The sequence below is a fragment of the Amblyomma americanum genome, chromosome 6 (genome assembly GCF_052857255.1).
Source record: "Amblyomma americanum isolate KBUSLIRL-KWMA chromosome 6, ASM5285725v1, whole genome shotgun sequence".
Lineage (NCBI taxonomy): Eukaryota > Metazoa > Arthropoda > Arachnida > Ixodida > Ixodidae > Amblyomma > Amblyomma americanum.
This window is the reverse complement of record NC_135502.1, coordinates 20229005-20253335: the sequence shown is the minus strand read 5'-3', so window position 1 is coordinate 20253335 and position 24331 is coordinate 20229005. Positions and strand designations below refer to the sequence as shown.

The 24331-nt window shown below is 46.3% G+C and overlaps 1 protein-coding gene and 1 long non-coding RNA gene across 4 annotated transcripts in view; one reads left to right on the top strand and one right to left on the bottom strand.

The window, feature by feature from the left end:
- Positions 1-24331, top strand: part of nsl1 (non-specific lethal 1) — a 119847-nt gene that overhangs the window by 92368 nt on the left and 3148 nt on the right. For both annotated transcript variants that reach the window (XM_077668727.1, XM_077668726.1), the window contains exons 3-8: positions 3585-3672; positions 7715-7821; positions 10236-10358; positions 13254-13382; positions 22992-23142; positions 23551-23617. In XM_077668727.1, the coding sequence (XP_077524853.1) occupies positions 3585-3672; positions 7715-7821; positions 10236-10358; positions 13254-13382; positions 22992-23142; positions 23551-23617 (665 nt within the window). The remainder of the gene's footprint in view (positions 1-3584; positions 3673-7714; positions 7822-10235; positions 10359-13253; positions 13383-22991; positions 23143-23550; positions 23618-24331) is intronic.
- LOC144136424 (uncharacterized) overlaps positions 1347-24331 on the bottom strand; it is a 29741-nt gene continuing 6756 nt past the window's right edge. Inside the window, exons 2-3 of one of the 2 annotated variants that reach the window (XR_013315613.1) lie at positions 7118-7492; positions 1347-6900 (exon numbers count right to left, since the gene is read on the bottom strand). This is a non-coding gene — a long non-coding RNA (uncharacterized LOC144136424). Of the gene's footprint in view, positions 6901-6920; positions 7493-24331 lie in introns of those variants that run through there. The other variant, XR_013315612.1, reaches the window with a different exon arrangement.

Here is a 24331-nt window from a genome sequence, read left to right as displayed (position 1 = left end):
AGGGTGTGCGCATTCGGGTGCTTCTTTCACCGTGCCGCATTAATCTGACCGCGGATGCAAGCTACACCCGTTTCCGGGAGCCGACGTTGGGCAAAGCCAGCTGAAGTTTACCAGCGTTCAGGTACCGGCAGTGGCGCAGCTTAATGGCTGCCTGAATGACAGACATTGCTTAGGGCGCGATGCGCGCTGGTTTTCGGACCGCTCACTGACCCATTTGGAAGCTGTTTGTGGCCGATTTGCGATGCGCCGCACTCGGCCTGAGAAAGCTGCAAAAATCGAAACGGTCATTGATGTAATGCCGATAAAGCACCCCCCCCCCCACACACACACACACACACACACACACACACGTGGCGTCGCTCCATCCGCTTGCTTGTGTCTTCGCGGATGAACTATTCTTATATATTCTCCAGTGCCAGCGCAGAAAGCGAAGAAAGTTTAACAACTGGCCGCCACTGGGCACCACTGTCCTACTTGATGTTGAATAGATGTTTACGTCCCTGGATTGCATCATTAGTCGAGCGACTGCAAAGGCCTTTGGTCGCCACTTTGCAGCGATTAGTGCGCACAGCGGCCGCCGCCTCGAAACGCGTCGCCTGTTTGGTCTGGCGTCGCGTGTTTGAGGTGGGTGTCTTGTCGCCGTCGCGAACAAAGCACACCAACTTTGACGAACTGCGACTCTCGCGCCATCTGGTGGCTGTGTCGCGAGGCGCCTGGTGGCGCCCGTTGAATGGCGGCGGGTTGAAAAAAAGAAATGGCGGGAGGAAGAGCGCGCGCGCGTGCTTTGTCGTCATCGGCGCTGTTGGAGGTCATGAGAAAGTGGAGGAGACTGAGAAGGCGCGGCGGCTGTTCCGCCGAGCGGACAGCACCCCCGCGGCCTTCCCGGAGTCCTCTCCCGCGTTCTCTCTGCGCTGCTTCGTGATGTGCGACGGCATGTCTGTGCCTGTGTGGGCATATCGAGCGGTGGCACTGCGTTCGCACTTGCGCCGTACGCTCATGCCTGAGAGTACGCCTGATCTTGCATGAAGGCTAGTGCGCGCCATGCCCGAGGGCAATAAATCCAGCGTCCGTCGCAGCTTGCGTGTTTATTGCGCGGTATGATGTAATTCGGAAGTGGTGCGACAATTTTCGTCTGAGCACGTGGAGGGAGGAAATTAGCACAACCCCATGTGTCGCAGAGGTGCGCATTTGTTTTCTCTTGTAAACATTCCGTATGCCAAAGCGGTCTGGCATGTTAATGACAGGCAGTGTTTTTTGTATTCTTTGTACCTGAAAACATCTTTTTAAGGAACGAAACAGCGCAACTAAAACCAAGGACCAGAAAAAGAGATGCACGGACACACGCTAACTTACAACTGACTCTTTTAATCAGAAAACCACATATAAATAATCTCTAATCACTGAGTTTCATCCTCACGTCATCATCACATACTTACTAACCTAAAAGAAAGGAACATAACAGTTGCTGAATCTTAAGCACCTTCAGGCTACCACGTTGTTCCAACAGCCATATCTCACACTTAGACAAGGCCATCTAAGTGCTGCTGACACACGAGTCACCTTCTGTGAAGATATAATAAGCCTCTACTACTTCCCGTACTAGTTGCTCTTTATGAGCAAGCACAACAGTGTTGTCAAAGTACGGAGTGTTTTTAATTGCAGTGTTTGTAGGGCCAGTCTTAGCTTTCTTTGTTCAGGTGTTTGGTGTTGTCTTCCCCAAATGTAATGTCATCCAGGTGGGCGGGTGCATTAGTAGTACCACAAACAAAGAAAAACACAATAATGTTGACAGAATATACGGGCTTTCTGTGAAAGCTGCAACAAGAAATAAAAGCTTGATAGAATATGTAGGCTTCTATGGGACATCCTGTTCTCATAAGCATACTTTTTTTTTAATTTGCTTTGTATAATTCCATGGTAATGCCAGACCCAGTTCCCAGAGGCCATAGCAGTACTAAGCATTGTTCTCTCTTGTTGTCCATGTCTCTTAGCACAGTACCCCGTTTCAGAGAGATGCACCAACTAGCTCAGCTTGGCACTTTGCTACATTTAGAACAAGTTTGAGATCGGCTGTAGAGACAAGTTTTGTTTTATTCATGTAATTGGACCTTGGATGTATATGTGCACACTGTCTGCGCACATTCAAAAACCCCATGTGGTCCATATTAATCCAGAGCCCTCTACTACGGTGTCCCTCATAGCCCATGTATCGCTTTGGGATGTTAAACCCCCGCTGTTCAGTTTTAGATCTGTATGAAAACATCAGTCAACAGACGGCTTAAACTGGCATACATTTGCCAAAGCTTGGTTGCACATCGTGCCTGAGGCGACTAAACGTTCCCATGGACAACATCTCGTGCATCATGTTCCCTGAGGGCTGCCGAACTGAGCGGCGATTAGTGTCCCGATCACTGCTGAAGTTTTTGAGGACACTGGCCTTATGGGTCAGTGGTAGGGATGCAGGCTCTTGCATCAGTGACTCGGGTGGAGCAATTGCCGTCAGGCCTCTGGAAGGCTAATCCCGCCTGTATATTTACACCACCACCACCTGGTTGCACACCTTGTTTCCTCTCCAGCATTACTGCCTGGAGGGAGTAATTCTCCTCATTTGTGTCAAATGTGTATGTCCCGAACAGCACTGGAGCTCTCCATTATGGCATGCCGCATAGCCCATAGCTTTGCTTTGGCACGGAACGCGAAAATCCAGTCAATTATATGTTTTGTCCTGTTGTTTCAGCTACAATGACAGGTGTGTTAGTGAGAATGCATTGTCGATCTGGACATGTTTGCATCGCCGTAGCACTTGGAGGTGTGCTGGCACCAAAATTATTGGTCATGTTTCTTTTTGTCAAAGAAATAAAACCAGCAGAAGGACGCAGACACAGAGGCTCACAAAACAACGCTGCAGTATAAACTGAATTTTTTACAGTGAAGATCACACATATATGCCCTTCAGCAATGAAACCAGACATGCACACATGACATGAAAAAATAAGAAAACATAACAGTGGAAAAGATGCCCGTCACACCACTCTTTATGTAGTTTTCTGTGGGGGCTCAAAAGAGCTTAAGAACCTGGTTTCGTTATGGAGCAAGTTCACTGACGTATCACTGACACATGTATCTTCATTTATGGTGTGATATGGCCCCAAAATTTCACATTGGCTCCTTGTTTTATCCCGCCCAAGAATGGTGGTGTTCTTAAGTAACGCTAGGCACTTAAGCAGCAGCCTATTTGGCCAACATAGATTTACCAACAGGATAGCGGTATACAGTAGACAACTTGTGGTGCACAGGTGGCATACCTTGATTTATGGTTTATAGTGCACTGTCAGTTTTTTATTTTTCTAACCAATGCTCCTGTACAAACTAGCCAGTTTTCATGGGGTTGAAAAAACAACTTTGACACTGTGCCTCTTCATGACCTGTGCAAAAGTGTGTGCCATTTTGTGTGGTGAGCATAAATTTATTAAGGTTTTATTCCTGAAAGTTTTATTGATGTGCCTTCATCATATGCGTACATGTGTGCCATTCCTCAGTAGAACTAACTTGTGGTTTTCGGCATTCTTTGTTGTATTTTGCAGATATACCCCTGAACCTACATTTCGAAATGCTGCTTCGGACTGGAGAACTCCAAAAGCTTGCCCTGAGAGCATCTGCAACACTAAGGAAGTATGTGTGCACCATGCCTATGAGCAATCACGTTCTTGCTAGCATCTTTTATTCCAGCGTAGTTTGTAGCAGTCTGCTCTCTATTTTCATGTAAAGAAAGTCTACCACAAACTTGTGGCTGTCTGAAAAGCCGAGCGAAAGAACATTCTCGCCGCATTGCTCATCTACTCTCTCATTGCAACATGCGCACATGGTTATTGTGTGTGTTATAGGCTTAAATTGTGGCTGTAGTGACTTTTTGTCCTTTGGAGGGGCCATTAGGTATGAACCTGCGCAACTCTCCTAGCTCCGTTCATAAGCTCGCATACCTAACTTTTGTACGACCCCAGTTGGAATTCGTCTCATTTATATGGTCGCCCCATCGAAAATATCTCATTAAAATCTTTGAGACTGTTCAAAACAGAGCTGCCCGGTACATTGTTAGTAATTATAGTCCCCTGCCAGTGTCTCCCAGCTTTTAAGTTGGGATACTCGTAATTTGTCGTTCACTTTCACTTCTGTTTATTTCATAAATATGTTTACACCCGCCCCTTGTTTCTCCTCTAGAATCATCTTTCTGCTCCTCAGCGCGCTTGAATAATCATCTCGGCTTTCAATCGTATATAAGGCAAAACTCAATCATTTAATTCGTCTGCATTACCTAAAGCAATCAGGCTCTGGAATGATCTTTCTGACAACATGATCTCCTGTCTTGATCCTACAGAGTTTAAAACGACCCTATGTATGCATTTATCCCTTTAGTATTGTTTCAAATGCTTTTCTACAGTTTCAGTTGCTTTTATATTGTTCTCTGATGTACCACTGTTTTTGTTTGCACCTGACTACTGCCTCTTCGCATATTCGTGTTTCGTAGTTTTTTCATATTTTCTATTGTTTCGTTCAGATGTTAGTTTTGTTCCGTTTTAAATAATCTGTGTTCGTGTTTTTTTTGCCTTGTACCGCGTCCATTGTGCCGTTATTGTTGATTATTATTTCTGTATATTCCTTTTTCTTGATACCCCCCTCACTCAATGCTCTTTGGGGCCTGTGAGGTATCAATAAATAATAATAATTCAGTGCTTTCGGGGAAAACTGTTTTACTGCCATCTTTATCAGCTGTGTGCCGAATGCACTGCTAGGACACTAGTTTGCTTACCACCCTCAGCTCTCAACAGCCTGGTTCTGGAACCTGGCAAGTAAGGTTTTATCTGCAATGTGTGATGCTTGTGTTGAAAGGAAGCATAATGGTAATTTATTGTATGGTGTGAAGTTTGCAGTACTGCCTTCTTTAACTCGCATTTGTGTGCAAAAGTGCAGTTTTCAAATTCACTGGCTGCTTATAGTCACTGCTGCTATAGCAACTGCATCTATGGGGCATGTTTTGAATAAAAGCAGTTGTGTGCTTAATGCAGTGTTGCACGATTTTTCAGCTTTCCATTCTTAAAAATAAACTAAGTAGTGGTGCTTTATTTGCACAATTCTGATACATATACATTTTGATGCGCCAGTCTTTTCCAAAAATAGCAAATTGATCAATATTGTGCCTTAGCTGCACCAAAAAGCAGATGCGGTCATGGGAAAACATTTATGGAACCATTCAGGCTTTCAGTTGGCAACCTACTTACACTAAAACGTTTCCGCAGTTGGCAGTCCAGGGTGCTGGTGGGCTGGCTTGTGGTATGATTTAGCAGCCAGCTCATTCGTGCACATGGAGGAAGGAAAGAACTTGGGAGAGGCGGTCAGGTCACATTTTTTTAAGTCTGCTCCCCCTGCGCCTGCGCATGTCCAGCAAGCATTGCAGCTGACAACGCTGCTGTGCCTAGCTTTACTGTTGGCTGCGCCTTCGGCCAAAGACTCCCAGTAGTCCTCACTAAAGAGTGTGACTTCCGGCACACTTTTTGGCGTGCAGCTCGGATAGCGAGGGCCTCTTCCGAGTATTCCTTCCTCAATGTTCGCGTATCATGTCGGTTGCATCAAAAGGTTGCATCATGTCAGTCAGCCCTGAAGTGGGCTGAAGAAGTTATATCTTCTGGTTTGAAGAACAAAAGCTTGGAGCAGGTCCAACGAGGTCAAGCTTTGTTCAAACAAGGGAATTTCAGCCTTGCTGATTCACTTTGCGAGCTTGATGAATTTGTAAAAAAAATCCGAGAAGCGTTGAGATAGTGCCAACATGAAAAAGAGAATGGTTCAAGTGAATCTTTGGACTGCTTGGCTGAATTTGCATGCAAGACAGTGCCAGCATTAATAAACTGTTTTGTCACTTTTTGGTGAGCGCGTTTCTTCTGTTCTGTTTTTCCTCGTAACTACACATGGCTGAACCTGATCTCATTAGTAACAAACCCTTCTGGGTGACTCCTTTATTCCATTTGTGCTGCTCCCGGTTTGCTCCAGAATTATTGTTCTGATACAAAGGTGCTCCAAAATAAATATTTTTCTGCTCCAAAAATTGCTCCAGAACTTGAAATGGCTGGACCACCACTGCGGAATCCTTTTGCTGCATAGGGTCGACAGGTGTGACAAAGGCTTTTCGCTTTAAGACCGTGCATTTGGCATGTCTTTTACAGGCTTGGTTTGCTAGTTGTGTGAAAGCCACTTCTGTAGCTCTAGATCTTATTACCTCGAACAAAGCAAGAGTCATTCACTTTTTAGAAGGCAAGGCTTTGGAGGGTTGTCATAGATTAGCCTTAAATTGAAAGGCTCTTGCGCAGCTTTGCTAAGCTAAAATGAAATGACGTACATTGCCTGTGGAAGTCTCTGCTGAACCACCTTTTCCTTTTTTTGTTCTCTGGGCCAGAAAAGGTGTTTACAATGACAGCAAATGGCCTTCTAACAACATAACATTTCTTGCTTCTCTGTCTACTGGCACAAGCAATGTGCAGGCTAGACTTGTGGGATACTGCTGTCTTTCTACACAACATTATTTTTAGCGGTGTGCGAATAGTGGTTTTTGGGTTCGAAGCAAAGAGTAATTTCTTTCGCATCATTTTGAAGCAAATATTTTGAATATTTCTGGCAAAAAAAAAGGAAAAAGGTTGAGCGGTTTTCAGTAAGCATTATCAAAAGCGTATTTTTCTAACACAAAATGCCATTACATGAAAAAACCAAAGTGCATTGAAGCTTCGTCACACTCATTGCAGCTGTGTCAACTTTCCACAAAATGGCTGCCTGAAATTGGGGGAGTCGACTTACATGCTGTGCAGTCATAGTTGTGGGGTGCGAGACCTATACGTGGGTCCTCCAAGTGCTGCTCTTAATTCAATCAATCAATCAATCAATCAATCAATAATTTTATTTCTTCCTCACAAAAAGATTAGCGGAGGACGAGGAGGGCTCGAAGAAAAAGTGGAAGTTTCCACTTGACAAGCTTCGGGCCCCCTATTTACAAGGCATATACAGTGGAAGATTAAGAAACATACATCTTTATACATTAGAAAGTTTAGAAGTCAGTACGTATAATATGCAATACGTATAATATGCAGTTGTGTCATTGTGCAACTGCTACCTTTAAGTGGTGACTCTATGACAGTGTTAGATGTACCCACCACGCGTCGAATACCACCCTGCGTCAGGTATTGGAGAGGGGCGTGCATCTCCATGTGTCTTGTGCTAGCTGTCCTTCGTGCTCACACCATCAAGCATGATTAGCGAATTTCACGCGGACAAAAGTAGTTGCGGCAGCCACTGTCGCCTCAGACTGGTCCCGTGGAAGTGCAGGCGTAGACATCGGCAGGTACAGGTCTGGGCACCTGCTTGCGTCTTCTGCCGCGTGCGTGCGCGGATGGACTCCGTCATATGCGCCGGTGCGCACACTGTGGTGCCGTCCCAAAGGAGGTATGCTGAACTGAAACCACATGAAGCAAGCGTTCCAGAAGCGTTATTTGTTGGAGATGAATACTTTGGTCAATTCCAAATACCAAACATTTCGACCGAATCGAATATCGAGTACTTAACTATCAGACCGAATTATTGCATATTTGCATGCCCCCAATTCCCTTCCTTAGTAGCAGCCAGTGCTGGTCATGTTGTTGGCAAGGCTTTTCATGCTTTGTGCTTTGTAATGCAGGAAGTCTCGTTTGGCACAAGTCACAGGCATCACCACCGTGGATCAGGCGCGGAAAAAGAGCAGAAAGCTTGCCCACAATGCTGCCCAGACACTTCTGTCATCTGCAAGTGAGTTATGCAGTTATATCAATTACTGTGCTTCTCGATTGTGAAGGAGGCATGGTTGCTCAAAACTGGTTACTAAAGAGCTAAGAATATGTAGAAGTCTGGTTGCCACAGAAACAAACATATGGCACAGATTTTTGCCTCAAATGAAAAAGCTTAGCTTACAAAAACATCACTTTTTTTACGGATTGAGCCAGTTATACCCGTACCTTGTGATTGTCGTCTGCATAAAATTCTGCATAAGCCTGCATAGCAAAGTCACGTGTGTTGTCGTTGGTCACATGACCAATGAATCGTGTGACCTGTCCCACATCCCTATTTAATATTTTTTTTTCTTCCATTTGCCCCTCACGCATACAGCTTGCACTGAAACTCTGGTCGCATTACTTTAATGCCTCTTCAGCTTTACTCTAAAAATCCGTTCACTGCATAAGCATCTATGTTACCCTATCACCACAAAGTGCCTTTCTAGAACACTCAACAACAAGCCGCAAGCTATTCAGCCTCTCCTCTTGCGATTTGAAGAGATGTGCCGGAACCTCGGCATACTAGACATATTGCCAATCATTGCCCGAAGGCGAGGTCCACTGCCGCCATGGCACAATTTCCCTGAAATCTGTGATTTCACTCTTACACAGTTCCGTAAGAAACAAATTCCGCAACAACATATAATACAAGAATTCCTCACACTTGAGGAAACGTACACTACTTTCGCAGCATTTTATACCGACGGTTTAAAAACAGATGCATACGTTGGAAGCGCAGTTGTACAGGGAAATTGGAATATAATAGACTTCCACAGTGCACTTCCATCTTCACTGCGGAATGTTACGCCATCTGTGTAGCCATAGAAAAAATAGTAAATGAGAACCTCCCCAACAGTATTATTTACACAGACTCGCTAAGTGTGCTCACAGCCCTTCATTCTAGAAATGCAATAGCCTCGCTGCTTGGCGACCTCATGCACAACATTTTAGCAGCCATAGCTCAAGGACAAAACATAAAGACTCTGCTGGGTACCAAGTCATGTTAGCATAAAGGGCAATGAAAGTGCAGTTTTGTGCACTGCTCAAGCTTGTGGCAAGCAAATTAAAAACAAATATGCCCTATAGAGATTGCATGAACTTACGACATAGTAATGCAAGGAAAAAATGGCAGTCCACTTGGAACAACGAACAAAATAACAAACTATGGTTAATAAAACGAGTCCTAGGTGAATGGAAGTCGTGTGCACCAGAAACGTTTCAAGGAGGTCATTATCTGCAGTCTCCGGATAGGTCACACACACATTACACACAACTTTCTGCTAAAGAAAGAAGACAAGCCAGTTTTTACATGCGGAGATGAACTTACAGTCAATCACGTTTCAATTTCATGCTCTAAAATGGAAAAGCTACGGAAAAAGTGTTTTTCTCAGTTTTATAACCAATGCATCCCTTATCATCCAGCAGTGCTCTTGAGTGATAACGCAATTGTGGACATGTCTTGCGTTTTTAGATCTTTAACAGAAGCTGGTTTTCTTAAAAATATCTAAATCATGACCCAGTACTTCGCGTGATGCACCTCAGCCATTTCTCATTCCTGAGAAAAAGGGTGAGGTCTTTATTTTATTGGTTGGGAGCCTCGAGATCCTTGCCCTGGTAAGGATGGCCGCTGAGGTTACCCAATCCCCTTTAAAAGTTTTTAATAGTACCCATTTCTAGAATCTTTTTCCTTCATCATCATGAGGTAATTCCAACTATTTAAGCACTCTGCACCACTGACGATTTTTACGTTTCTATAAAATTATCCAGAGATTTCTCCTATACCTCGAGCTTGGCGCATGATGACCTTAGTTGCCTATGCGCCATAAAACCCAATGCAACACAATTCTTCAGCTTTACTGCTGTCACTTAACAGGAGAAACCTCCAAATCCTTGGCGTTGGCATAGACTTCCGTACAGCAAGGCAGGCGGGAGTACGGGAAAAGAAATGGCAGATGTGATCCAGCAGGGTGCTGACTGGCCTGGTGCAATGCAACAGGCGGGAGTGACGGACAGGGAGAGCGAGAATGCAGAGGGGTGCCTGGGCATGACACAAGAGGGCACTGCACTGGTGGCATAGTGAGGAAAGTGGGGGAGTCATGTAGCACAGCTTATCAAACAGCTATTGTCGGGTTCTTGCATTGCATACCTTTGCATAAGCATTTTTTGTCATTATTCTTGTCTACCATTGTGATTTGCAGAAAAGCTAAAGCAGCTGTTAAAGGAAGAAAATATATTTATAGCCATAGTTCAAGCCAAAGTTTGCTTTTGTTATGAATTTGAAGAGAGTGTCACTGTTGTTTAGTGGTAAGCATTTCAATTATACAAAGGCGCCTAGTTATCACCTAGAGTTGTGCTCAGCTTTCTTGGCACAATTCATTCACCTGTTTGCAGAAATGAGGAGACATCATGGTGACAAGAAACGCCCTTATCGTCGACACCTGGATGGAGAAGTGACTACAAACGAGTCCTGCTACGATGGCTCTTTTAGACGGGCGGATGGTTCTTACAGTTTAAGTGAGTATTATCATTTGACTCTGCTTTTGCAAACTACAGTAGCCAAACGATTTTTCGGATTTTAATAATTTGGACTTGCGCGATATTTCGGACTTCGCTGAGGAACCGTCGCGCACCTCATAGGAATATGTACATTTTCACAGCTGATATTTGGACTTTGTGGGGTCTAAAAGTTCGATTTTGCGGACTGATACAGATGCCAACAATACTGTGGAGATAGTTTTTCAACCGAAAGTCCATTATTTCGGCCTAGTATAAACGTGCGGGTATCGCTGTCACAACCAGCTCGTTGTCCGCCGCCATAAAAGGCGCCATCTTGGATGTAAACGGAATTGGCGGGCGCGGGCGCTGAGGGAGTCATGGGACAGGGTGAATCAGTCGCACTAGCTTGGATAGGCTTGGCCATTTGTTTTCTATCGTTGCCATTCGAGATAATGGGATGCTTTCCATTGCCATCGGGATGGCCTACAAAGAGTGCGTGGTCGCACTCAAAATGGTGCAGTGGGACAACTGCTGTGTCCACCGTGGCTTGGACGATGCCACCCGCGGTGCGGGGCAGCAAACCGCGATAGTGGGAGGGGGGGGTGCATTCGGAGGAACTGGCTTCCGCTTGCGTCTTCCTGTGGGTTACCTCTTGGTCTTTGCGAGCGTCGTTGCCCCATGTGAACTGACTGTTTCTTGCCAGCTATTGTGGACGAACATGGGAACCAGGGCAAGTCCAAACACGAAAACGAATCTTCCGCTATGGGAACTGCGCTGTGCCCACCATAACCACTGAGCTACTGCCGCGACTTTGTCCAAAATTTCAGCACTCCTTACATCGGCTCTGTGAAGCATGTTGTGGGGCCACGGAAAAGTTCAGATAATCAAGCGTGTTTGAAAAATCAGGTGTCCAAATTTTCTATCGATTGCATTGCCTCTTATCTCAATTTCCCCCACTGTTGGCTTTGTGACTAAATAGATTTTTTTGGCCAGGGTGCGAATTAGAGGGTCAATTGTGCATTATGACCTTTGTAGAGTTTTAATTAAGGTAGGTTTTGTTCGCAAAATCTCTGTCTAAGTTGCACACCTCCTTTTTGAAGCCTTAATTAAAAAAGTGCACAAATTGTGCGATTAAATACAGTGCTTAAGGTCTCTTCTGTGGCAGACTGCAAGGTATAGAAGTTGTAAATGCGGAGTTCGAACTAAGGGGAGCTATTTTGATGTATGTGATATCGAGGAGACCAAAGCATCGCTTGGAATAACCACTAGTTAAAATTAGCTAGAGTCCATGGTAAAGTCACCATTCTTATTAGTTTTGCTAGCTTTTGTTGTGTGAGCACAGTCGGCATGCTTATATACCTAGGGGGTTGGACTTTTCGGTTTTTACGTTTTAAAAATTTGGCTGGCTTTTTTCATCTTTTGAGAACTGAACTTGCATTTAGGGGGTTGTAATATTTCCCATTAAAGAAATACAGTTTCCGTTGTTTTTTTCTCCGGTGATGTATATGGCACCTTTGTGTATAAAATTTGCGCATATTTTATCTTGGCTTGTTTTATAGCAAGAGCACTTTATATAAGAGTAATTAATGCACGAATTGTTGTGTTTCGTAGTGGTTGCAGTTGAGAGAAAAAAAATACAAGCCAGAGCTGCGGGAGCCTCTAAGTCAAGTGCAGCCAGGCCTTTCTGTCTAGTCGCTTTTGTGTCAGATTAGCCATCTCGTTGTAGATAACTGCAAGTGTATTTGTTCCTTGTGACATACTGCACACTTCTTCAGTTGCAGAATGAACTGTAAAAGCATCACACCTCACAAGAACAAAGTTTGTTTGGAAAGAAACAAGTGATAGCGGCCGAAATAACAGAATGAACTGCAGGCCTCTGATCACGTAGTGCTTATGATGACGGCAGTGGTGGGAAGTGCTGCTGTGACATACTTTCATGATGCTTGTGCATGGTTTCAAGTTGATGGGCAATTGCAGATGTCAGTGTCCTTGCATACCTAACCGCACTGCTAAGCTGGCGACAATATGTGAGCAGAAGGCGCAGTGTTAATAGACTAAGCTTGAGAAAGTGGTAGAGCATCTTGGTCTGCAGCTGGCATTTGTCTGAATTAGTGGAGCAGTGTGTCGAAGCGTGCCAACTGCACTACCTAAAAATCCTGTTGTGTCACCGTGCTCGTGTCTTCCGCACAACAAATTCTATCTTGTGACCGATCGTAACTCTTACTCAGTAGGTAGCGAACTACAACATACATCTTAAGGATGCTGACCTTTTTTATTTTAAACTAATTATACTCCATGGAGTGCTGTAGTGCTTTTCATTGCACTTCCTCTAATGCCAATTATGTCCGTTTTCCAAGCTATGTTGGTTGAACGAGACTTGCTTACACAGGTGCTCTGTTAACCAAGTTCTTGCTAGCACATTGCAAACATGTCCTCTCAGCATACCTGCTTTAGCTCCTACTCTGCACTGCCAAACTCCTTCACATTTGGCTGATAAGGCTGTACTGACCGCATCACACACACCCTGGTACCTTAGTGGCACCATTTAGTGCTACACCCTTGTTGGTCAGTGCCAGAGGGGATATGTGGATGTGTGCGATGTTAATAAAAATTTTTTACAGTGCTTCTGACACAACCATAGCGGAATTGGGCATATTAGATGTTAAGTTTTTCCTGTGCATCGAAAAAAAATTTGTCTTTAAAATTGAGTTATCGGTTCCTTCAATTTTTATGGCACAGAGAGTTGAGTACATGCTATCATATTAAAACAGCCAAGGCCTACTCATTTCTCCCACTAACCTATTTGTGTAATGTAGATGCCATGGTGTCAGATGCTGTCTGGAAGCCTGGAATTTTGGTTTTGTCTGTTTTATACTTGTTTTCTGACAAGGCCTTCCCTGATCTGCCTTCCAGTGTCCATGAAACAGCGAGAGCGGCAGCGCACCTTCTCAACTGCTTCAAGCGGCAGTTCCAAGGCAGCCTCTCCTGTGCCCTCCCCTGCACCATCGCTGGGTGACTCATCCAGTTCCCAGCTGCTTCCTGGTAATTGCGCTTTTGACATCGTGGCCAATCATGGCTGGCCAACTCTCGTCCACTGTCTTGCCAGTTTTTTTTTTCTCTTGATCCGTGGCTTCTGTCAAAAGACTCTCCTTGTCATCAAAATAAAAAAAAAAGTCTGCACCATTGAGAGCTGGGTTGTATAGTATTATAATATAGTGTTTACAGGTGGTGTCAGTGGTGGGATCTGGCAAAGTGGAGTGAATATCCCATGCTCGCTTTGGTTTGGGATTGATGGTGAAATAGATAGCTAAGCATGTTTTAAGGTTTGCGCTTGGTATTGTAAATGTTTGGCCAAGTTTACTGGGGATTCTTTGAAGCTACTTTATGTTGTCAGTGTTGGCTTCAGGCCATGCAGACTTGTTTTGTGACTGCTGTTGCTATGCCTGAAAGCAGTCCACCCTTGCTTGCACATGCTTGCTTCATGTTGGGCACACTTTGCTCCATCTCACTGTTTCGCAGCGCTATGAAGGCTGCTGCGATCTGAGCCAATCAGAACGGTGTTCACTGCAAATGTTTTCCCCCGTGCTCCTCGCCCCGCGACTGGTGGCTCCTATATGTGAAGGAAAGAGCACCAGTGTCCATCTGCTGCACGCAGGAGGCTCTGCCGACTGAGCGGACACCATGTTTACGAATGGTGGCACACCGCTTGGCAGCAGGCCTTCACAGTGCTGTGTTCATGCAGACTTTCTCTGCTGATACAACCATTAAATGAAATGCTCGCTGTATTTTCAAAACAGCATCCTGACCTACTGTTTCATTTACTGCAATAATTGTTTGAAATATAGTCGCTGAAGTGCTATTGGGCATTTCTGAAGCACGTCACTGGTTCGTTCTTCCTTTTTTTGCTGTTGGGGAAGCTTGATGTACAGTTGCGGACAGATTTTTCGGACTCCAAAAATTCGGACATGCTCGATTATTCAGACTGCTTCGCAGCACCATCACTCTCCCCATAGGTCACAATGTATAACAAATACTGAAATTTCGGACGCCTTGCAGCCTCTCGTTTGATTTTTCGGACCCTCCTTGAGCCAACTCTAACAACAGCAGTTGGCCTTGCCGACGCTGACCGACACATGTCAGCGCCATTTTTGTTTTGAAATGAGCCTCCTTACCACCCCACGAGCTGGCGGTGGTGGCAGCGTTCCCTCATCATCATCGTTTTTGTGTGTTTCGGTACAATGGCTAATCTAGTTCCGGTCTCGCCTATCCAATCCAGTAGCCGCTTGCCCGGCCATCTGAGTGTTCGTGCGGCATGGTGCTCTTTCTGCTTGCGTTGCTCGTGTGCTGTGTATGCCTAGCAGTGAGGCCAGCGAAGCATACGGGAATGGCGCCGACATTGGCACAGTTCACGCCTGGGAATGCAGCTAAGAAGCGTGGCAAATACACAACGATGACGATGGCGAAGATCGCTGTGATCCATCAAGTGCAGAACGGCCGCCCGCAGAGCAATGTTGTTGGGAGTTCGGCATTTCGAAGCAGGCTGTCTCCGACTATCCGACTACATGAAGAACAAGATGAAGATTTTGAGTGAAGAATCGAAGTCTTCTTCAATGCTGGAGAGAAAAAATTTCAGAGAGGACAGCCACCCGCAACTTGAAGCAGCGCTCGGCATGTGGTTGCCAAGCGGGTCCCAGTGTCGGGCGATCTTCTAAAACAAAAGGCGGAGACCCTCGCACTCCGAATGGATATCTAAGGGTTCAAGTTCAGGGATGGCTGGCTCTGCAATTTTAAGAGGTATGACCTCACTTTCAAGAAGATGTGTGGTGAGAGTGGTACCATGGACCAGACTCTTGTTACCAATTACCACTCCAACAGACTGGAGCTGCTGCTGCACCAGTTTTTGCCAGATAACGTCTTAACTGTGACAAAACAGGCCTATTTTACAAGATGCTACCCAAGAAGACACTGTCCGTGTCTGGCGACCCCTGCCAAGGCAGAAGACATAGCAAAGACCGGGTCACAATGATGGTTGGCAGCAACATGTCGGGAAGCGAAAAACTCCCGATTAATCGGAAAATCCAAGAGCCCGAAATGCTTCAAAGGGGTGAAAACATTGCCCGTGTGGTATGAAGCCGATTCAAAGGCGTGGATAACGCAGCATCTTATCGCTGGCTATGTACAGAAGCTGGACCGGAAGTTCAAAAACACAAAACCGCAAATTATTGCTCTTTGTGGACAATTGCGGTGCGCATGGCCACATTGGTGATCAGACTACCATTCATTTGGAATTTCTACCACCTAACACAACGAGCGTCCTTCAACCCATGGACCAGGGCATGATAAGAAATCTGAAGGGGCTATACAGAGCACGCCTGCTGAGCCACATGGTTCTGTGCATCGACGCCAACAAGCAGTATGCTGTAAGTCTGCTGTCAGCGATCAGCATGCTTGCTGACTCCTGGAAGGCAGTGACGCCAGCCACACACCGAGATTGCTTTTGGCGCGCAGGATTTGTGGGAGGTGGTGAAGTGGATGCCGTAGCGCATCTGACGTGCTTCCCACAGATGCCGAACATGTGCTGCAGGACTTGTGCAGTGGCGGCGTGGTGATCCCGGATGCAGTTACCTTTGAGACCTTTTCATTTGCCGACAGTGCTACACTCACATGCGCGGAGCTGGACGGTGATGAGATAATTCGTCGGGTGTCTGCTGTCCCGCCTGATGACGAATCTGTCGGGTGACGACGCACCATGTGCTCTGCTGCCGCTGCACGCGGACCTTGTGAACGCAGTGACGGTGCTTTCAGTTACCTACAGTGACAGCACGACCCTTTCTGAAATTCAGGCGGACCTGATAGTGCGCAAACAGAGGAGCGTTCATCAGCGCATTCATGATTTCTTCCAGCCAATTGCGGGACCTGAAAAAGTGCGTTCAAATGAAGTGTTTTTCTGATTTTGTTTATTCGGACTTTTCGGCGGTCCCCGTGAGGTCCAAATAATCGGCTGGCGACTGTAGACCGCAATGTATAACAACAGCCGAAATTTCGGACACTCCTGAGCCAACCTGATCTACAGCACTTGCCCCCCATCGATGCTGACCGAAGCTTGGTTCGACCCACTGAATGCCATAGTTTTGAAATGAGCCTCCTTGTTGCCCCATGAGGTGGTGCTACTGCAAATGCCCGCTCTTCATCATCAGTTCTGCATGTTCCAGTAGAGTGGCTACAGCAGTTCCGATCTCAGCTTAGTCTCCTAAGCCATGTCTAGGCAATCCAGCAGTCAATGTTGTTTCTTTCTTCGGGTATGACACTCTAAGTAGGCCACGTTTTTAGTTTGTATGGTTGTTGGTGGTGTGCGGGTGCAGTGATGTTTGTCTTGTGTGTTGTGTCGAGGTTGTGGCAATCCCAGTGCGGCATAGGTGCCTAGTGGCGAAAAAGGTCACCGTTGTTCAAGTGCAGAGCGGCCGGCTTCAGAGTGCAGTTGCTCAGGAATATAAAATTTTGAGGCAAACGGCCTCGAATTATATGAAAAACAGGACCACAATTCTCGGCAAAGCAACCAAGTCTTTCTCCATCTTGGAAGGAAGGGAATTTTAGAGACAGCAGCCACCAGAAGTTTGTAGAAGCCCTATACAGCCGAACCCTGCAATAACAAAACCGCCGGGAAGGAAAACTTTTTCGTTCCCGCGAGAATTTAGGTGTCGCGAAAATGGACAAATAAGCACACCCATTACTTTCCAGAACCAAAATTTAATGAAAAAAATTAACTTATTTTGCTCTGCTTCACATTGCTGTGCAGGAGCTTCACGACTCGGGCTTCGCAGCTTGATAAGCTATGCATAGCGTCGTGGTCGCCGAGGAGTCCAGATAACATCAAAAGCATCAAGCACATCACGCCAGCTTACTTTCCTTCCTTGTGCTTGGTCTTCACCATCCTCGCCGTCACTCTCCTCATTTCCTTTGCACACACTGTCGATAATAGCGTCATCGCTGAATTACTCGTGCACGATGAAGTCGGTGTCTGCACACAAAAAAAATCATCCAGTTCAACAGCGTCTGGCACCGCTGCATCGACACTGCGAAGTGCGTTCCATGCTTCGGTTAGTAGCTGCAGATCGTCACTGCTTGTGGGAACGCTCGCTTCCGGTTCTGCTAAGACGTGCTAACCAGCCACAAAACCGGCGTGGCTGAAGCAGTTCTGGACAAGGGTGGCCAAAGCAGCAATCCATGCCCCGGCAAGCATCTCCAGCGCCATGAAAAGATTACTTTCTGTTGGTCGCTTCATTTCGATGTTTTAACATCCACCGGATGAGTCTTCTCCGGTACGCAGACTTGACGCTCTTAATAACCCCTTGGTCAAGAGGTTGAATAAATAACGGATGTGCAGTTCGGAGGAAAAAAAATCAAGCGGATGCTCGTCAGGACACTGTCTTCGATGTGGTGGGCACCGCAGTTATCCAAAAAAAAAAAAAAGGCAGACGGACCTGCACTGCTTCCGCATATCCGCATCAAAGGCTTCCAGCCAGCTGGAGAATATTGCGCGCGTCATCCAAGCTTTCTGGTTAGCAGTGTACTCGACCGGAAGCCTTCGGTTACCTTTAAAGCACCGTGGTATCTTGCTCTGGCCGATCACGAGGAGGGGACGCTTGTCGGATTCATACATGTTTGAACACAAAAGAATGGTCTCCCATTTTTTGCTCAGCTTGCCGCAATGGCATTTTTGTCCCTTCAGGTCGAGCATTTTCGATGGCAACATTTCATAGAAAAAGTGAGTTTCATCCGCAGTATAAATTTTGGAGGGCTCGTATTCGTCCGTTATGCTTTCATAACTTTCCTGCATCCAGGACGATGCTGCTTCAGCGTCGACGCTCACAGACTCCCCCAACAACATTTTGGCGACGATGCAGTGCCATGCTTTAAATCGGCTTAGCCATCCTGTGCTCGCCTTAAAGTTGTGCCCCAGAATGCACGCGAAGTCAATCGCCTTCTGCTGCAGAAGGCTTCCAGACAAAGGCATCTTGTTCACTGTCTTGTCGAGGAACCACTAGAATACGGGCGTTGCCACCGTCTTGTTCTGTGCATGCGCGCCGTTCTGAAGTGTCGCCATGAAACTGTTCTTGGATTTCAGAATCGTAAAAAGTGAACTGCACGGGATACTGAATTCCTCCGCAATGTCCGACTTCTTTCTACCTTTTGCAGCTTCGGCGATGATAGCAGACTTTTGCTGCAGCATAAAAAAATTGCGCTTTTTAACAGGGGGCGGCATATTTCTGACAGGCCAAAATAACACAGGGCACAAGCAAGTCACGGGCGAATTCGGCGTGCACGAGGCAGACGGTGAGATAGTGTGGCCGGCGTGGTTGCGAAAAGAATAAGAAGGGTTCATTGTTCCGCCTAGATGCTTCCCTGGTTGGCCGCCGGTGTCGTCATGTGAAACGTCACATGCGTGTGTAGTTGCCAACAGACGGCCTTGCAAAAAGCCACTTTCAGTGAACAAAAAAAAAAATCTCGTTATCATCATTACTGAATAGACAGAAAGTAAACAGCAATGGCCACGCCGGTGCATGTTGGCAGAAATGAGTGGCTCCGACTTGTCTGATGAGTGTGCTGCTGCAGTTTTGCCACTTCTCTGTTCCCAACTGGCTGATGTGCCGAAAAAATGTTGCAGATCACTACTTCAAACTTCAGTTAATGCGGGGCTGCCTTTTAAAAACCTCTTCGCTGTTGAAGGGTGGTAATTCGGGCCTGTTGGTTCATCACAGAAGAGGAAAATATGTAGCGTAAAAAATGCATGGACAGCGCTTGTGTTTGTCTTTCTTCTGTTGTCCATGCGTTTTTCGCGCTGCATATTTTCCTCTTCTTCGCTGTTCAGAGGGGGCAAATGCATTGAACTCTATGGAAGTTCGTTCTTGAGGGCTTTCGTTATTGAGGGGTTCAGCTGTACATGTGGTTGTGTGCTACGGTCGCAAAGCAGATTCCTGTGTCTGGAGGCCTTCTGAAGCAGAAGGCAAAGAGGCACCGTCAGTCACCCCATAGAAGCACATACATATTCGTGACGAATATTTCGGACTTCAAAGGTCCGAAATTTCGATTTTTCGGACTAATTTCAGTCGCCTGCAGGCCAAAATCGGCCATCTTATCGGCTTTTCGCGAGCGCAAAAGGCGCCATCTTGGATTGAGGTGGATTTATGCTGCAGTTGGATTGGCATGACATACTTTCAGTACCTCATTTTTGCCAGTAGAGGTCCCTGCGATCTGTGACACTTCGAGGTGGCAGTCGGATTGCCATCGCCGTCAACTTGCTTTTGTCGCTGACGTTGTAGCGGGCAGTTAGTTATCGCTTGTCCCGTACGTTGAAAATAGGTTGTTAGGGGAAGGAAATTGCGCAGTAGCTATCTCACATCTTGGCGGACACCTGAACCGCGCATTAAGGGAAGCGATAAAGGATGAACTGAGAGAAGAAAGGAAGAAAGAGGTGCCGTAGTGGAGAGCTCCGGGATAATTTCAACCACCTGGGGATCTTTAACCTGCACTGACATCGCACAGCACACGGGCGCCTTTGCGTTTCGCCTGCATCAACACGCGGCCACCGTGGTTGGGTTCGAACCCGGGAACTCCGGATCAGTAGCTGAGCGCCCTAACCACTGAGGCACCGCAGCGGTCTCATACGTTTGCCATTCGCCGTTTAGTCACTTGGGTTTCTCCGACCGTGTCGACCGAGTTCAGTCTTTACAAAGTTACATCCATTCGCCGTTTTGTGATTGCGTCCGGCGGTTCCACCGCTTTGAACGAAAAGTGCCTCGTCTTTGCGTGTGTTTGACGAGCGGTGTGGTGCACATTCGAGTTGTGGACAAGATGGCCCCGCCAGTGCCGCCAGGTCCGTCAAAAAGCATGGGAAGTATTCAACTAAACACTGTTACTTGCTGTCTAGCGTGTACAGTGAAAGCACAACTTGGGCACAAATACAGGCGCAAATCGTCGCCAGCAAGAGAAATTTTCCGCAAGGTAAAATCTGACATTTTTAAACCGATTTCATCTCAATAAAGTGATTTTTTTGTACTTCACGGATTTTTCGGACTGTTCGATTATTCGGACCATTTTTCGGGTCCCTTCGAGTCCGAAAAATCGGTCGGCGACTGTAAAGAGCACGTTGCAATAATGGTAGGCGGCAACATGTTGGGGATGGAGAAGCTTCTGCTTTTCGTGATTGGAAAGTTTAAAAACCCGGGGTGTTTCAAGGGAGTGAAGTTGCTGCCCGTGTGGTATGAGGCTAACACAAATACGTGGATCAAGCAGCTCTTCAGCAACTACATTTGCAAACTCTACAGGAAGTTCAAATCGCAAAGCTGGAAGGTATTGCTTTTCGTGGATAACTGCGGTGCACGTAGCAAACTACACAGGAAGTTCAAATTTCAAAACTAGAAGGTACTGATTGCTCTTTGTGGATTACTGCGGCACAAATAGTCACATCCATGATCTCTAGTCAGTCCACATTGAATTCCTGCCGCCCAACACCACGAGCGTCCTCCAGCCCCCGGACCATGGCGATATACAAAATTTGAAGGCCTTCTGCATAGCACGCCCCTTGAGTCTAATGATCCTATGCATTGATGCCAGCAAGCAGTACACTGCTGGCCTTCTGTCGGCAATAAGCATGCTTGCAGATGCCTTGAAAGCGCTGACCCCCTGTCACTCTACAGAACTGCATTTGGCATGCTGGATTTGCTGCAACGGATGAACGGGATGCTGTGGCAGCCCAGGATCTCCCACCTGATGTGCTCCCTACTGACACCGAAAATGTTACAGACCTGTGCAGTGGCGGCACTGCCATTCCAGACACCGTCTCATTTGAAAATTTCTCAGGTGCTGACAATGCTGTACTGACATGAGCAGAATTCGACGGTGATATCATTTGTCAGGTTTCTGCTGCCCTGTGAATGATGACTTGGAGTCTGAAGGTGGCGCACCGTGTGCACTGCTGTCGTCGCACGCGGACTTTGTACAAGCAGTCACTATGCTTTCAGCCGAAAGATTAAGGCTGATCTGACTGCATGTAACCGAGAGCAGCGTGCAACAGCACGTTCACAATTTCTTTAAGCTGATTGCCAAGGTCGAAGAAATACATAAAAAATAAGATTTTTTTCCAGTTTTTTTTTTTTTATTATCTTTCTGCGGTCCTCGAGAGGTCTGAACAAACGGTCGGCAACCGTACTTTTAAAAAGCATTTACTGAGATGTCCACACAATCACATAGCTTGCTGTGGTAAGTAAGCTGGTGATGCAAGGTGGAGGCAGGCTGTATGTGCAATTCAAGTGCTTGTGCAGGCAGGTAGCATCAGTAGACTGATCTCATTGTGGATTTGGTCATGTCTGTGTACCTGGAGAGCCATTGGTAGTTGTACTATATAGTCGATCCTGGATATATTGAACTAGTTCAATATAGTGATAATTAGATACATAAAACATCGCAATTGATAATACAGGGCACCTACGCTAGTGGTGCACATCCTGCAGCGACGTGCCACTTGCAAGTGTACTCGTTGTGCACTGGCCTTCAGGCGTCGCTAGTCCTAGATTGCTTTGCATCGCAGCCACAGCAGATGGTGCTTTGGAACTAGCCACTGCCTATCATAAGAGGTCTAATCTTGTTACCAGTGCATTATAAGTAGAATAATCTCATTAAATTTAAGGTACAGTTGGTTTCCACAACACCTTTGGCAGTGAAGCATGCCAGGCAAGGGCCACCGCTAGCTTTTGGTCAGCTAGATTGGCTTTGGCGCATGACAGGTGGTGCACCGGATGCCATCTTTTTCCCACGACAGTGATGTTGCATGGAAAAAAGCACGCCCTAAGTTCCCCTCGTGACACTGTTTCACAGCGCTAGCTAGCTCTGCTGGCAGGTGTCCAAGGCTACGCAATGAACCCAGCTCCATGCGTGAAAATTGATCGCATGGGGCTTCGTGCGATATATAGGATGTTCTGCAGAACAAGGGTTCGATAAGTGTGGACAATAGTGCTAAACTATTGCATGGGATTTGCAAGAAGATGTGGCTGTTCAATGTGAGCAGTAATTCGGTACATCCAGAACCAACTGTTCTGGACGCTAGTGCACAATTGTTAGATCAGCTGACAAATGGTCCACACTCTTTTCTTACTTCCACATGACCAGATGTTCTGAAGCACGCCTCAAGTTTTCCAAGGGCAGCACCAATGGAAAGTACTAATGTGCTCTGTGACACACAACTTAAAGGTTGCCGTGCAGCTAAACGTATGGAGCAGGGGGCCAGTGCGAACTGGCTGTAATACGGCCTCACTGAATGCACGTGCAAAGAGTGTGGTGGGGTTGGCCCATTTGTTCCTTTCACCATCAGCCGCCACAATGGCTTAGTAGTTATGGTGCTCGGATGCTAACCCGAAAGACGTGGTTTCGATCCCGGCCACTGCGGTCTCATTTCAACGGAGGCGAAATGTTAGATGTCCCTGTACTGTGCAGTGTCAATGCAAGTTAAAGAACCCCAGGTGGTCGAAATTATCTGGAGCCCTCCACTACGGCATCCCTCATAGCTTGATCCTCTTTGGGACATTGAACCCCCATTAATCATTAACCTTTCACTGCCATGTATGTCCTTGTGATGGTGCCTATATTTTTTTTCAGGTGCAGCACAAAACCGGTCCATTCTTCAGGAAGTTTTGCGGAGGCGCCGAGTCGAGAATGCATTTGACATCAACAACATTGTGATCCCCTACAGCATTGCTTCGGCTACAAGAGTAGAAAGGCTGCCCTACAAGGAGATCCTCACACCTAAGTCAGTTTCGTTGCCTTGCCTTATCATGTTCGCAGGTTCCATTATACGACATATATGGCTTAACAAAATTTTTCTTCTTTTTTCTGATTGCCAAAGTTAGGGGGCTGGTCTATATGACATATCGACCAGTATGCTAGTGAATGAAGTACTGTTACTATTACTCGGTGACATTGGCATAATATGATTGGTTGACACTTCACGAGAGCTTAAGAGACTGCAGCACCATGTTGTGCTTTAAAAAAACTGACATTTCATTGTCTCTCCTCCATATAACTATAGAAGAGATGTGCACAACAATTATTGCTCTTATCATCCGAGCAGCTGCCATGTGTTTGAGCACTGCCTCACCTCCCGCGGGTCACAGGCTTGCTGCTAATGGCACCGGAATTGTTTGTTTGTTTGTTTCAGGTGGCGTGCACTATCCGAAGAAGAGCTGAGCGGAGTTCCTCAAGACACTGGTGATGCAAAAGAGGAAGTAAGATATTGATGCTTTCTTGATTAAAACGCCAGCGACACACCAGTGTCTTAAACGATGCTGAGCTTGGTTAGGATGGCTGGCTGATGCTGGCTGGTCAAGCCGCTGTCGCTGCAGTCTGGTGCGAAGCTCAGGAAAACGAAACCAAAACTAAGTAGTCAGACCATTCTAAGGGATGGGTGGGGCCTTCCGTTCGACATTATGCCTCGACTCTGCAGCATGGAACAGGATTTGAGTTGGGCTATTTTGACAATCGCGCCACGCCGGTCATACCTGACGCTGCCTTCATTTGGGAACCCATTTGAATTAGCGAGCACCTGACGCCATAGACTTACACGGGCGTTGGCCGGGACCGAGCCAGCAGTTCGAATTATCCGGGTGTCCGAAATAACAACTTTTACAGAATATTTAGCTCAGATACTGACTTCAGAGCGTGGTCTTGCAGTTAGGGGATATATCAATGTCCCAAAAATTGTTCTTGGTGCTGTTAGGTGTTTATAACTTGCAAAACTCGCAAAACTGAATACTGTAGAACCCTTGCATTTAGATTTCCTCTTATTCAGTTTTCTTCAAGCACCTGCATTGATGCATGCAGCATCTGTAGTCTCTTGCCTTGTTTTCTCCACTTCAGCTCTGCTGGACATGCATTGTCATTACTGCAAAAACCTGCTGTACTAATGTGGATGCTGTTCATTTTTCCTTGCATATATACAA